At 37.3% G+C, this 16,383-nt stretch overlaps 1 protein-coding gene across 2 annotated transcripts in view; it reads right to left on the reverse strand.

Annotated features, from left to right (window-relative positions):
* The window catches only part of LOC133522466 (E3 ubiquitin-protein ligase LRSAM1-like), a 52,311-nt gene extending 36,376 nt beyond the window's left edge, over positions 1-15,935 (reverse strand). Inside the window, exons 1-2 of one of the 2 annotated variants that reach the window (XR_009800062.1) lie at positions 13,615-15,935; positions 10,690-10,761 (exon numbers count right to left, since the gene is read on the reverse strand). Coding sequence is in view for 1 of the 2 variants with exons in the window: in XM_061857836.1 (XP_061713820.1) it covers positions 13,622-15,757 (2,136 nt within the window). In the remaining variant the exon portion in view is untranslated. Of the gene's footprint in view, positions 1-603; positions 10,762-13,614 lie in introns of those variants that run through there. The other variant, XM_061857836.1, reaches the window with a different exon arrangement.
* Positions 15,936-16,383: the final 448 nt, after the last annotated feature.

Raw genomic sequence — 16,383 nt, forward strand, 5'->3', positions numbered from 1 at the left:
TATTATATTTTATGAAATTTTCGTGGTATTATTTACCTATGTCGCAGCTAAATGGTTAAATTAGCCAGCTAATTAGTTGGCTGAAGAACAACCAACCATGCCAATATCGTTATCGATTTACATAATCGAAGATTATATCGGAATTCGCAAGAAAACCCCATGCAATCATGAATATCGCAACGATGAATCGCCATTGTATGACTCATTTCATTGTGAACAACAATTTGATTTTTGTCTCATTCTTGACGCATCACGCAGGCAATGTCGTTACGATATTCATGATTGCATGGGTTTTTGTTGCGATTTCCGATATCGTCTTCGATTAAGTAAATCGATAACGAATTAGTTTTGATCGGTCTGTAACGACGGACTGTAAAGATGAATTGTCCCATGTACCTATGAAGCCCCTTAAGATTCGCAAGACCAAATGCACCGTTTTGTACGGACGAACGGAATTTTTGCAGATGGATTAGGACGCAATTGGCCTTACTTATTTTTGTACTAGTTTTGTACTACTTAATTCTTATATTAATGCTAGTGAATTCAGGTATCATAAGATTGGTGAATTTTAAGTTAGCCAATATAATAAATAAAACGACAACATTGCACGTGTTTGACAATATAATTAGATACGTAATTAGAACACTTTGGTAAGATAAATATTTAAGCAGAACAATGTTTAAAAAATTAACAATACATAACAAAGGCAAATAAATATTGCAGATCCAATAAACACATTAATTGCTGCCTTATTGCACAAATTCTTATAATAATACATACATTATACATCGTGTTTTTTTTCGTTAATTAAAAGAGTACATTCCTGGGCTTAAATAAAGTTACTTTTTCAAAGACACCGGTATTCTAATTGACTCCATTTAGGTGATGATCAATAATTTGGTTTTATTTGATAAGGCCCCTACGAACGTGTACATTTGCCTTAGAGTCTGTTTACATATTGATTACTTGATTAGTGTTTAGTACGAGTTTATACATGTGCTACTTAACGCAAGTACTATCTAAAACGATCGATGTTCGAAATGTCATAGTTTTCAATTGTTTGGTCGAGTTAAATAATAATGTCCATATTATAACAACGCTAGGCAGCACTTAAAATTACTTATCATGAAAAAAATTTTTTTTTTAATACAGGTTTGAAAATTAACGTGACCATTTCGGTTCCTTAAACTCCGTATTAAAATAAATAAACTCTAAGAAAAAAACGTGCCTCGAAAAATCAAGAAACATTTAAGCTCGAGTAGATGGCGACACCGTTTGATATTTAACACATATCAGTGAAAGAACATGGGTCATTCTAAGAGTTTTAGTCCTGTGTCGAAAGATGGCACTAAATTTAGTTGAATACAAAATTTACTTTGACAATACGCCTCTATACTTACTAAATTCTCTTTGCTTAAACTTATTTAGCCATACCACGAAGTTAACGGAATTGAATAAAAACACGGTGTATAATACGTTTATTACTAAACTATAGACTACAGTAAATGAGCTTACTCTACTTACATCAATTTTAGAATTTTTGGTTTGTTCTATAAATAATTATTTCTCATTAACTTACACGAATTTTCCTTTAAAATATTTGCTAATGTACGAGTATATACACCTGTTATTGAGTAGATGCACTGTAATTTATTGTAGTTATTTCGCAGCGCCTTATGTGGGTTGTTTTAACAGACATCAGTAAATTTTGTGGCTATCGTTTTTGTTACACCATAATGAGGTTATCGAATTAGGAAGCAAATGATATAAAAAAATTAAATAAATAAATATTATAGGCACGTTCTTACACAAAGTGACTAAGTCCCACTGAGCTCAAGAAAACTTGTGCTGTGGGTACTCAAACAACGATATATATAACATACAAATATGTACTTATATACATAGAATACTTATAATAAATAATAATAATAAATATTATAGGACATTATTACACAAATTGACTAAGTCCCACAGTAAGCTCAATAAGGCTTGTGTTGAGGGTACTTAGACAACGATATATATAATATATAAATATTTATAAATACTTAAATACATAGAAAACACCCATGACTCAGGAACAAATATCCATGCTCATCACACGAATAAATACCCTTACCAGGATTTGAACCCGAGACCATCAGCTTCGTAGGCAGGGTCACTACCCACTAGGCCAAACCGGTCGTCAAACTTATAAAATTAATCTTTATAGTGGTATTATCCTAAGATCACATATTTGACACACGCAGATCCGACAGAATTTGACAGCACCCATTTATCGTAAAATGTGCATGATCCATTGAAATTATAAAAAATAAACACAAGTAATTATATAAGTCTTTTTGAGTCCCTAGCCCTAGCCCTAGTCCCTTTCCTAGTGTAAATTTAACCGATGGCGTTTGCGTGAAGTCCCATTTTGTATGGGATTTAGAAACAGCGCGCCAAGCGGGACGTTTCGGACATTCAAAATCCCATACAAAATGAGGCTTAACGCAAATGCGTGCGTCACGTTTCGCTATCGAATAAATTTACACTAGGGGTACGGTATGTACGCTACTCTCACTTTTTAGGGTTCCGTCGTCAACCAGGAACCCTTACAGTTTCGCCATGTCCGCCTGTCTATCAGTCCTCGGCTTTAGTGCTAGAAAGCTGCAATTTAGTATGGATATATAAATAATTCACATCGACAAAGTGGTAAAATAAAAAATACAAAAAATACGTGCAGGGTACCACCCGTACACGCTGAGTGGGGATGAATTGTTAAGGTTCCGTACCTAAAAAGGAAAAATGGAGCCCTTTTGGGATCACTTTGTTGTCCGTCTTTATCTCGGGAACGCGTGGAGGTATCGAAAATTAAAACCAAGCTGTGAAGAAATCAAACTTTTAAGTTAACGTAAAAAAAAGATACCGCAAAAACGTATATTTCGTCACGTACAAAAACGTTTATCGGGTACTTACTGTTGACCTAGAACTATGAAATTTGGCAAGTAAAATCGTCCTATACTTCAAGTACAGGGAAAAAATCAGAAAATTATAAAGTAGTAAAAAATAAATAATATAAAAATTCTACATTACTCGGTCGGCGAGTCAGACTTTTACTTGTCTGGTTTTTTTGCCTAGGATAAGCCTTACGAACCTTTTTTGTATAAAGTAAATCTATTCGTAAATAACCGCTCCGAACGAAAATTAAAATTGTGCCCCCCTCTCTAACTGATGAACCATGGGTCATAATATATGAAAAAAACGTAAAATCTAGTGAAGACTTTCAATGAAAACTATATCGAACATGACCGATTAAGCCGTTTTTGACTTTTCGCTAAAAGTCTTCCCTTCTTAGTAAAAAGACGTACAAGTGCTGCGAAGGCCCTGAGCATGGCCCTACATGTTTAAGTATACAATTACCTTGGTAACATAGTCTTGGAGTACTCACCACAGAAACAGTAACCTACTACGCGTTTTTTTAACCCGCGTTGTCGAAATAAATCACCTCGTTAATTTTATACTTAACCTATTATTATTATTATTGGGGTGTTGCGGGCCTTTGAGTGCCACGTCGATAAAAAAAATGTTATCATCTAATACCTAACTATGAATGTATCTCCTCTGGCGCGTAATGTAATATGTGTATATACAATATTATGCACACCTAAATACGAGTAGTGCATTAGTCCGAACTCTGGCTGCAAACAAGCCATTTGTGGCTTAGCAGTTAAAAACATAAAACTTTGCAATTCATTTACACCCTTATTCATAAACGTATACTAAAGTTACGATATCGCTGATCGTCGTTGTGTCAAATATGTGATCTTAAACAGTTTCTACTATTTTGAAACCAAAATGACACAAAAGTTGTGATGATACTATGACTATGATCATGACTTCTTCCTGGACGAATAAGCTGTTTGTGCTTGTAAAACTCCGATTACACTTACGTCTATTATAATAAAGATTAAAAGCTACGTATGTTTCTTAGCCTTGCATGCCTACATATATAAAATAACTATTTTACATAAAAATTGTAATTCATGTCAATATCTGTGCAAAATAGGTGTACTTAAATTTAAAGAGCTTCAAAATATGAAAAGCACTCCATTTTGTAGAATACCCGACTTATGAAATAATAGATTACCAATAATAAAGCATACATAGTGGTTTTTGAACGTCTTCCTGAACATACTCTGCGAAGTAACTATGTACTTTTTTATCACATTTGCGCGAAAAAAATCTTATTTCATGTAGATATACTGAAGAACAAAGTAATTCCCACGGGAGTTACGGATTGTGAAAAATAATATGTTATTAATTGTGTCACTAATTCATACGAACCAATTAGGTATAAATGAGTTTTAAAATACTGACGTTTATAATTTAATTTTTTCTTTACACGTGTGTTAAAAAACTTTTTGTGTAACTCCGGGGGTAAGAATATTGTAAACTCAAGTCTTTAATGCACTCCAGCCTGCGGCTGTCGTACATATAAAGACCTCGTTTGCAATATTTCATTTTCCCGCTCGCGTTGAACAATATACTATTACAAATGGGTAAAATACTGAATCCGCAATAAAATAGGCGGTCCCTTTAGATAACATGGAAATATATTTACCCAAAAAATATGAAACAGCTCAAATATATTTACTACGAGGAGAAGCCAAACGATAATAAACGCCTAAATAAAGTAGCTATTATTTAACGAATTCACATTCAAGTTTATTTATTAACTAAGTTACAAGCGATGCATTTTGTTTAGCTTCCAACCGTCTTATGGATTCAATGAATAATTATAACCTGTTGTACATATTTCTTTACATACGTCCATTTAATTTTTAATCAAAATTTGATTTTATATACAGCCACATTTAAGAGGTGAGATCCAAAGGGAAATAAACAACTATGTTTCCCGGTCAACAGTCTCATCTACTTCGAGCTTTTCTAAAATCTACGTAGTTTAAAGGTGCCCACTGATTAACAGACCGCCGCACGGTATCGGCCTGTCAGTTGTTCGGAACTGTCAACTTTTTGTTCTAACTGACAGGCCGATACCACATTACATTATGTTGGTACTAGCACGGTTCACTATGGCTCTTTTACTTGTATTAATAATAGGTAGGTACAAGTAGATTCATAAGAGCTGGCGCAAGATTTGTACTGAACTGTCAAAATTTTCATAGAAAATCCGCGCCAGCTTTGACGAATCGGAAGTATAGTCCATGTTAATAAATCTCCAAATACTACTATACCAAACATACTTCTAGACCTCCTCTCGTAAAAAAACTACAATTATGGCCCTCAAAACACGAAGCGTAAGCGTCGCGTAAGCTTATCGTAAAAACGTTACGAATACGAGACGCGTATAGTTCTGTAAATATATAGTATAGTAAATACGTTCGACGTGTTGCCTCCCTGTCACGCTTACGTACGTATTTACAAGTGCGACAGAGAGGCAATACGTCGAACGTGGTTCGCGTGTCGCGTTCGACGACGCTTCGTGTGCGGACTTGTTTGAAGTTGTTCGTGCTTGTAGCGCCCTCGTTCTACGCGCGTATTACGCATCGCTTACGCTCCGTGTGCTGAGGGCCTTAGACTTAGATTAATATGTACATAAAGACATTACACGTATACACTGGGATTTTATCTGGGGTTCCAACTTTTCACTATGAATACCTAAAGATTGTTCATTTGTTTTACTCTATAGTAGGTATAAGTGAGAAGTCAAGAACACTTGTAACTGGTGATTTATTGATCTTTATATACCCTATATTAAAAATGTATAAAGTGAGTAGTAGGTAGGTGATATGTAGGATGTACAGTCGCCATCAAATATGTATATCGGAGCGGCCGAGCTGCTCAAATATATCTGAACACGCACTCTAGCGCCTTGACAATAGATGCGTGTTCAGATATTTGTGAGCACCTTGGCTGCTCCGATATATCTGATGGCGACTGTATCAATGACACACACACACACACACACACAGTTTAACAGAGTAAAAACTTCCCTCCAGTTTCGGTATTTTTTTTCTATTAATTAAAGTAATTAATAAGTAATTTAATGATTTAGCATAACCAGATAATCAGGATCCTAATTTCAGCATATCCAGACTCCCGCCAGTCTCAAAAAAACATATGCTCTTCTACTACTGCCAGTATGTGTTATTTAAAAATTTAATATTGTTATAAGTTACACACACTTGCTTCAAAAGTTAAATATTACGTAATGGTATTCCACGCAGGGGATTTGTTATCGTTTCTACTCTATAGTGTGGGTGGGTGCGATAGGTCGCTCTGAAAGAAAGAAAAATTGTGTCCCCTCCCCTCTCCCTTTTGAACCTTGGGCCCCAAAAATATGAAAAAAAAATTTGAAAGTAAAGTTTAGTAAAGACTTGCAAAGAACACTGTATCGAACCTGATCGGTTCGATCGATTTGACGGACGGGAAACTACGGAACCCTACACTGAGCATGGCCCGACATACTCTTGGCCGATTTTTTATTTGATTTGTTAATAGTCATAAATAATAATTTTACGAGATGCGAGACAGTCCATTAATAGCAACCAAAGTATTCATTTTCTACGAGAGTAGCGTATCTAGTCTAGTGTATCAATCTGTGTTAATATTAGTTTTTTTAAGCACGTTCTAAAAATGTATAAACTCGCCAGATTTAAACAATACGAATACAAATTCACAGCCATATAATACAATTATATGTTCGATATAAAACTCAGTGTAGGTAAAAAGCAATATCGAATAATTTAACCAACAACACCTAGAAGGCACAGTCATTTAGAACGTATCTTGACGTTTAGACCTTATAGGTAATAGTTATTATATAACCTTAACGTTAAATACTTAAGAACTGCGTGGACTATTTTTTAAGACTGATCATTTAAAATCTAACGTCATTACTTAATTAGTTTAACGTGTATTTAGATTTAGCCTTGCACATAAATTATAGCAAAGGAGTGTATTTTATATCTAATAGGTCAAGATTGCACGTATCAATTGCAAATAAGACAGATAATTGAGATAATCAAATGCTTAACGAATGATACCAATCCACTTACATATATATAATGCGATACGAGATACCTAGAGAGATGCCAAACAAAGACAATGTGCGTAGTTTACGTCCTTCTTCACTGCGGTAAGTATAAAACGTTATAAATCATTGGCCAACAAGTTTATAACGGTTTTATACATTAATGAGTATCATGTTATGATACATGATCATGCAGTGGCGCGCCGCACTAATGCGTCAATCCTGACGGAATTCAAAATCCAGTGCCGGTTATCATCCATTTGCCTCCAGTGGACCCTTAGTTACATTGGTCACGTAGCCAGACGGGAGCCGGACAACTACGAAAAGCGCATTATATTTGGCATGGTGGATGGAGGACGGGGTAGTGGACATTACAACCCGCTGGGTGGACATTGTAAAGAAGGCCTGCCAGGGATCTACACTGGCGCCTATTATTAGGAAGGCGGAAAGACGTGCAGAATGGAGAGCCTTAGTGAAAAAATAACGATCTCATGTGGTCGCAACCCTCAATCATGAGGACACGAGGAAGAAGATCATGCAGTTTCTACATGTACTTACCATGATACATGATCATGCAGTACATGTACTTACTCGACAAATTAGTGAAGTTATGTGTCATCTGGTCATCTCATAAATTCATAATATAACAGTTTATTATTTTTAAGTCAATCTATTGTTATTCAAAACAAGAAGCCTCTCTAGGTCTGTATCTCGGGCACTGACGAACGCCTGGAACAAGCTAGGAATTTGTTCATTTAAGGGATGTTTAAACAATTAATCGTAAAAGACTAAGTAAAAAATTTACACGCTAAAATCAGAAGCCTTTAACCCATTGTATGAATGGCAAGACATAATAAAGCATTGTCGTTACTTAGTAATCAAATAAAAACCGATCTAAATTAACTTTTAGACCTTAACGACATGTACCGCAGTAATCCTTGCAATGATGTAAAACTTGGAATTTTATTTATGTCTAAATATATAAATAAGTCACCCATAAATGAACAATGGTATTTCGGACCTTTGGGAGGCATGCGCGGAGCCAAAGCTAACACGCAGAGTCCCTTTTGACACTTTAATGAAATGCTTGGTACACCGAGCGGATGCTGCCCTTGCCCGTGTCATGGAACGCACGCAGACAGCACCCGCCGGGACTATTGAGAGTTGATGGAATCTAAAATGAACTAGGTAATTGGGTGAAAGCGATAGACTAAGTAGTGGGCTAAGGGATAAAAAAACCGGTATATGGGGTAAGAACATTATTGTTATTGGTATTACTTATTAAGAGTCCGCAGTAAGCTCGGTTCTCTATACGAACATAGTTACGCTCTCATTTTAAAAGGAATAGGATAACGTTTATTTATGTCTGTAATTAGTTTACGTAGCTTCAGATACCATAGTTACAAAATACAACGAATTTAAGTTTGTCATACAAAACTTGTTTTAGCTCTATTTCGTTTGTTTTATAGGGACCGTGCGCGTTGGAGGGTCTGCCATCTTGTGGTCTGAATCGGAACCATAAACAGGCACATTTACACGTCAAGTGTTTTCTTGTGCATAGTAGGTTCTGCCATCTTGTGGGCTACATCGGAACAAAAAACATCACATTTACGCCTCGCGCCAAAAATCTGACGGCTCCTGTGCTGCCTCCTATAGTTCATGCACGCTCCCTATAAGCTGGAGCTATTTAAACTAATTACAGAGATAGATACCTCATGTCATTGTATGTGTGAAGTTTCATTACAATCCAACGCGTAGTTTTAAAATAAGAACGAAACTCCGTTTGTACGGGTGACTTGGCCGTTTCGTTACTACAAGAAGTATTGTATACTTAATAAAAAATAATGAACGGTGATTCATTTTTTACGTTACGCCCATGTGACGGTAGTAAAACGGCCAAGCCACATATTTTGACTAAGGTGAAGAGTTTGTGAAGTTATGGCTTGTAGAGTTATAGAAGCTTTTTGACAGTGCGAGCCTTATGGTTTCGTCTTGGCAACATTTTACATGAAACATTTTTTGGTGGGATATCTGTCTGGCACTTGTTTTCGTTGCAACAAATTGTTTCATGTAATTTAAGCAAATCGTTTTAAAATGAAAGCGTAGTTTCGATTTTATGGGAACGGCTTTTTGGCGGCAGATTCATGTGACTCTTAGGGCGACCCCACACTAGCGTCTCCCGAGCGTCAGCATCTAGTCAACTCTATGGCTGCTGCTCGACGCAACGCTGGCGCAACTGGGCAGTGACGCCATTTTTAATGGCGCTGACTAGACGCCGACGCTAAAAAGACGCCAGTGTGGGGTTTAAGCTTTTAAGCTTTTGGGAGTTCAATCAGTGGGACAACACTCCTCCTTTCGGTCATTCTTGGCTCGGTTCGGCTCAGCATTGCTCCGAGCAATTATTAGGGTTGGCACAACTTGACGACCCTTTGCGTGCACGACCACAGATAAGATAATGACTTGAATTTTGACAACCCTAAATAGCCGAAAGAGATAATACCATATGTTAGAAAGGGACAGCATGATTCGTCCCTGAATCGCTGTCAAACTTCGGTTTTTGTAGCAAGTGTCATTTCTGTACGGTAGTACTATTATTTATTATGTGGTTCAATGTCGACTGTATAACAGTAGGGCAGAGGAAACAACAGGAAAACAGTGGTCATATAGGTATCCGCGGCAACAGTCAATGACAGCCTCGAGTTACATGTTGGTGGATTTGATGTAAGATAGCTTGGATTATAAGCCCTGACCGCGTAGCCAACGTTACAATCGTTAACGCTCCGTAGCGTAGCGTAGTCATCTCTCTCTATCACACCTCCAAATTAGTGCGACTGTGACAGTTGCGTTTCGTTCGCCACAGAGCGTCAACGATAAGCACGTTGGCTACGCGGGCTGGTAGGCGTATGTCGCTCCGCGCCGCACGATCTCCACCAGCTCTGGTGTCGCATAGAAATATGTCTAAAGCAAGTAAACACTGCATCGCAGATGGCTACAGAAACAATTAAAAAAATGCTGACAACACATAAGTATATATATGTCCAACGTTTAGGCACGTTCGGTATACCTAAACAGAGGACCTACCGCGAACCACGTTCGAAGTATTGCCTCTCTGTTGCACTTGTAAATTCGTACGTAAGTATGACAGAGAGACAGCACGTCGAATGCCCATTGGTTGGACCACAGATTAGTTTAAAAAAAAAATTATAAACTATGCAGATGTGAAAAAAATGTAAAGTCGAACTTAGAATTAGCCAAATATTTTAGTACCCCAACAAAATAAGGCAAGAGAAGTTTAATTATTTTTATATTAGTCAATCATAAATGCAAGAATATACTGGTACTACTAAAATAAGTGTATTTAATGTAATTTTAATAATATATTATAATATAATGCAATACACTTAATTAAGTTTATAATTGAATGCATGTAACATGTATATAAAACTTATAACTAGATAATTTAATGTTTACGTTCAATTTTATGAGTAGTTAAATTTTAGAATATCATTTTATCCAATTTATTTATACACTTTTACTATATATATATCTACAATCACTTATTCAAAGGTATTGTAAAATATGTATCTTAGTTATGTGCAAAACATCCAAAAACAGTTAACAATGCTGTTATTTATAACACTAGGCTAGGTACTTACATGGAATTGTTATAGATAGTAGGTAATCTTCAAAGCCACATTGGTTGGTCGCTTTTGTAATTGACATGTCACCTGAAAGGAAAGATTAACACATAATAGCAATGTTAGATAAATTAGAGATAGGTCCTATAACAAACAGTAATAATACATATTAACATAACATGCCAATTTAGAAAAATCTTATGCCAATTTCTAACAACCACCTTTACGGTTTAACACTACGTGTTATTTTATTTTATTTTTTATTTTTTTATTTTTTTTATTTTTTTATTTTATTGATAAAAATGTTTACATGACATTACAGTTGAACCAATGCGTCACGAAACTTAAACTAACTAATAATTATAAGTATTAACAATTATAATACAATAATGGCACATTAACAGATTAAATTGGGACAGTAGAGCACCTAGCATCCATCGCCTCACAGAATCTCAAGCATTCACTATACACTGCCGCCCATCGCCAAGCAAATAGATCGCATTCAGGCGTCGATGCCAGGAGCGCATTGAGCAGTGAGAGGGCGCGGGGCAGCGGCGAGTTCCTGCGCGATACGGTGCGCGCCGGCGGCACGGCCAACAGGTCGCGTTGTCGTGGTCTGAGGGCCATTCTCGGGACGTCGGGAACAAACAGGCGCACGAGACCAGAAACAACTTCGGGACAGTCTGACTCCCCACGCAAGGCTCGGCATGCCATGACAAGGAGTTGGTAATTCCGCCTGACCTCCAAGGAATTGTACCCGAGGGAGCCGAGAAGATACTTTGTCGGGTACAGGTACGGATAGAATCCGAATATTTTTTTATAAAGGAACCTTAAAAACGCTTTCTGGACCTTCTCAAGCAGTAAAGCATACGTCGACTCGTAGGGGTTCCAAATGATCGACGAAGTCTCCAGCTTACTCCTTACTAGACCATTGTACACCATTTTTATGGCCACCGGGTCATGAAAATCGCGAAGGTTTCGGATTACAAAACCCAGCCTTTGAAAGGAGCTCTTCGCGAGAGAAAAAATATGCTCGTGAAAAGTTAGCCGTGCATCGAACACTACGCCCAGATCCTTGACGGAAAAGACACGATTTATCGGCTCTGACCCCAGTATATAATGCCCATATATAGCGGAACGAGAGCGGCTAAATGTACACACACAACACTTGACTGGGTTGAAATGAAGTTTATTGTGCATACTCCACCGAAACACCAGGTCGATGTCCTCCTGTAACGTCTCGCAATCAGTTCTTTGCTCAATCCTGTATACCAGCTTCAGATCATCAGCATACAAGAGACATTGAGCCGCCCGAAGAACTGATTTGAGATCGTTAATCATGATGCCGAAAAACAAGGGTCCCAAGATGGAGCCCTGACTCACGCCGGACCGGGTGTGGTAAGGAGTCGAGACAAAACAGCCATGTCGGACGAATTGCTGCCGATCGCGCAGATAGTTGGCAAAAAAGGCTAGTAGCTTGGGAGAGAAACCAATTTCATCAAGTTTCCTAAGCAGCACATCGTTATCCACGCGATCGAAAGCCTTCGAGAAATCGAAATAAATGACATCGACCTGAACACCTTTGTCAAGATGCTGAGCAAGGTTTTCAGTCAGTATCAACAGATTCGTGTTGACCGAACGACTTGGCCGAAAGCCATACTGCGCGTCACACAAAAAGGGCCGAACCTGGGAAGATAGAATCCGGTGAAGTATGGACTCAAACAGCTTGCCAAGGGTGGGAAGAACGGCTATGGGTCTGTAATTCTCAACGACGGAAGTGTCACCCGCCTTCGGGATCGGCCTCACTCTAGACACCTTCCAACTTCGAGGATATGACCCAGAAGAGAGCGCCAGGTTAAAAATATATTGTATCGGAATCTTCAAAAACTCCGCACAACCCTTTACAATATACGCCGGCAAGTTATCAGGTCCAACGGAGCTATTGGCCTTTAAGCGTTTTATCCCGGCTTCGACCTCCTGTAAGTGTTGACACTGTCAGTCTATCTCGCTCGCAATGATGTATTAATGCGAGCGAGAGGGAATTCGATCGAGTTCACGCAATCACTAACGAAATGCCAACTTATGGTACGACTACTTGTACTCGTAATGTACAGTCGACGTCAAGAATATGTTTACATTATTATTTACAAAGGAGTAAGGTCCAAAAGTGTACCATTAGATTTACAGTAGGAACTAGAAATATATTTTAATAAACGGCCAAGTGCGTGCCGGACCACACATACTAGTAATAGAGGTTTCCGTACCTGCATACGATACAAAAAGCCATACAAGCAAAGGGGCGTAACTTACATCGTTTTAATAAGTTTTTGGATGGCTCAATGGCTCATGTTCAACATAATTTAGCCGTGAAAAGTATTATAAAGTTTTTTGTACGACCAGTTCAAAGTTATGAAGGGGAAGGGAACATTATTTTAGACTTTCGAAGCAATTATAATCAAAAACGCTCTTCACAACCTAAATATTATTATTAATAACCTATCTAATGATGTCTCACATTGTTTTTTACGTGTTTTTTTTTACTTTATCTAACATGCATAGACACGTCTCATAAGACAAAACTATAAGGGTTCCATTTTTTCAAATTTTCCTTATATAATCCTAAAAATATATACCAATTCTAGTTTTTACTATATCACTTTGTCGGCGTGATTAATTAAAGTCATGCCAAACTTCACCTTTCTAGTAATAATAATCACTAAGCTGTGGATGGACAGACAGACGGCAAAACTATCAGGATTGTAAAGTTTGTAAGTTGACTATGAATCCCTAAAAATATAAGTAAGTACTAAATATGAGAATACAGATAGTGCTTGTTTTATTTTAAGCGAAAGATATTATGGAGCTACTAAGATGCGAGTAGGTTATACCGGTATGTACAATATAAGCGAGAAATTTAAAAGGAATAAAATAATTGTTGCTTACTTTTATATTAACGTGATGTTGCAACCATGACTTTGATCTTCCTTTCAATATCGGCTCTGCACATGGGGCAACAAACCATCTCCTGATCTGCACACCCATGGCAGCAGCACATGTGCCCGCATGGGACAAACACCACTTCACATTTTGAATCCATGCACACCACACATTCCGACTCTACTGTTGCATTCTCTGTTTCTGTTGTGCTCACAACCCCCGTGCAGTTTTGATCTTCTATTACTGATTTTGATGGTGCACTTGGCTCAACTACAGATAAACCACTGCTGTAGAACGAACTGTTAGTTTTAGTCGCAACATAATAATTTATGGCTCTGATAATGCCGTCTCTATCTGAAGATTGTGATATGCCACATTGAATCAATTTCTCTGATGTTATGTCAGTTATATTATTATCAGAAAATAAAAACTTTACCAAGAATGGCAGACAATGTATTACACCTTCTTGTAATAAATAATTAGCCAACACGGGATCTAAATTCTTACTAACATCTAATAAGGTTTTAGGAGCAAAATCAATCAATTTTTGGTAATTTTTAAGCCAGAAATCAGTAGTCTTGTCTGTCTCATTTTCCATTTCTTTTAAGGTCTCTATCAATTCTATCCGTCTTTTATTTTTCTGATGCAAAACATCATCTAACAGTGTGACAAGCTGCATTCTTTGAGCTAGTAGATCATTGTAGTTGCATGCCACATGTAGCTTATTTTTTTCTTGTTCAATGACACTTAGCCGAGCTAAATGGCGAGAAATTAAAGATATTTCTTGATTCAAGCTCCAACTTTTTGCATCAACTCTCTCAACTAGAGATGCCACCACAGCTTTCTGTACATCTTGGTCCTCCAGAAGTTGCTGAACTAAATTTGTGCGAGATTGATCTTTAGCTTTTAATAAATCTTCTAATTTTTCAACACTTTGTAATTCATCTGAGAGCATATTTTTCTTTGTATCATTAATGCATTCATCATATTCTTTTCGTGCATATTGAATGAAGTAGTCTTCTTTTATGAGGTTCTCCATGGCCTTTAAGATATCAGTTTTTTTGATATTGTCATAATTCTGCCGAGTTATTTCTAAGAGTCTATCATGCTCGGCAATATCATAGGCAAGTTGTTGCTGGATAACCTCAGGCCTGAGTTGATCAGTCTGAATGAAGTTCTTCACCAAACATTCAATTTCCTTCTCATCCTCTTGAATAGCTTTAATCAGTCTTTGTCGCTCAGTCTCTTTTGCTTCATGAACTTTTGCTATCTCAGTGTCCAATTCAAGACGATCTTGCAAAACTTGTGACAGAAACCGCTCCCTCTGCTGCTTAGCCGCTTCATGGAATTTATTTTCTTGCTCGGTGATTGCTGCTTCTTGCTCCTCCCATGACATAGTCTTGCCAGTATGAAAAGAATCCTTAACACTGTTTATAACAGGTACAGATGAAAACTCATGTTCCAAAGGTGAGGGCGGGGTGTAATCTATTTTCATTTCATGGCACAGAAATTTCATTATCTCTGTTGTACCCTTGGAAGCAATATCTGCTGGAGGAAAAGTAAAAAGCTGTCCGTCTAACTCTAATGTGCTGATATTAGTTGCAAAACACAGCTCTGGACATAGTTTATGTAAATCCTTGTTCTCCGTTATTGACAGTTTCCTCAGATTCTTCAACTTTCCTAAAGATGGAGTTAAGCTTTTCAGTCTATTATATGATACATCCAGGATATTCAAATTTATCAAGAAATGTATATTTTCAGGCAAGTATATAATATAGTTGTTTTGGATATATAACTCAGTCAAGTTGATGAGATATCGGATTGAATTGGGTAAGCTTACAAACTTGTTGCTGCTGATATTGAGATATTGAATGAGGTGCAAGTCTGATAGCTGACCACCCTCCTCCAGAGACTGTAAATTATTTGACTGCAGGTGGAGATGGGTTTTTCTATACACTTTACAAATTGAATAGATACCGGACGGCACTTGTCGTAGTTCACAGCCGGAGACATCGTAATCTGGTTCGGGGGACTCCCTGGCGAGGTACAGCTTTCTCTCCAACATGACTCTGGCGTCGGTAGAGGTGCTAGGGTGCCTACCAAACAACGACATCGTCGCTCGGTGGACACATGACACAGCACAGCCCATAAAAATAGACAGTCAATTATGTTATTTCCTCGTTATTTATTGAACTCTCAAACAGATTATATTCAGTTTTAACACCTCAAATAGACACTTCACCAAAAATGTACTGAACGGAACCACAATCTATAGGACAAAAGAGAATTAATGAAATAACGACATTGTTTTTTTCGATGCAGTTCGATTAAATGATTTCATGAAATGACTCTTGTCATTTGTCATTGTCATTTGTTGTTGCATTTCAGTTTTTTTTATTTTTTAGTTCATGACCTGGCTTCGAGCTTCGAGCGAATTTTTCCGCACAATGGATTTTATGGCCTTGCCAGTATAGGAATGTTTAAGCTTGAATTACACGGACCTAGTGTGAAATTGAAAAAAATGGAATATACTCTGTTTTGTAAAAAGAAGTAGAATTATACTGAAACATATACTCTTTGACTGAAATATGGAGTGTGGAATTAAGATGAGTGACATCTCTTATGGTAGAACTGTTGCAAAAGTGTCCAGCTGTCAACTATACATAATAGTTCCAAATCTCTCCAGAGTAGCGCTAGAGTAGAGTAGCTAAGAACCTAGGCGTTATTGACGGAGTGAAGTGCGCTGTCTATGATTTGATTTTTTTGTTCAAGTAT

This window comes from Cydia pomonella, chromosome 1, assembly GCF_033807575.1.
Source record: "Cydia pomonella isolate Wapato2018A chromosome 1, ilCydPomo1, whole genome shotgun sequence".
Classification (NCBI taxonomy): Eukaryota; Metazoa; Arthropoda; class Insecta; order Lepidoptera; family Tortricidae; genus Cydia; species Cydia pomonella.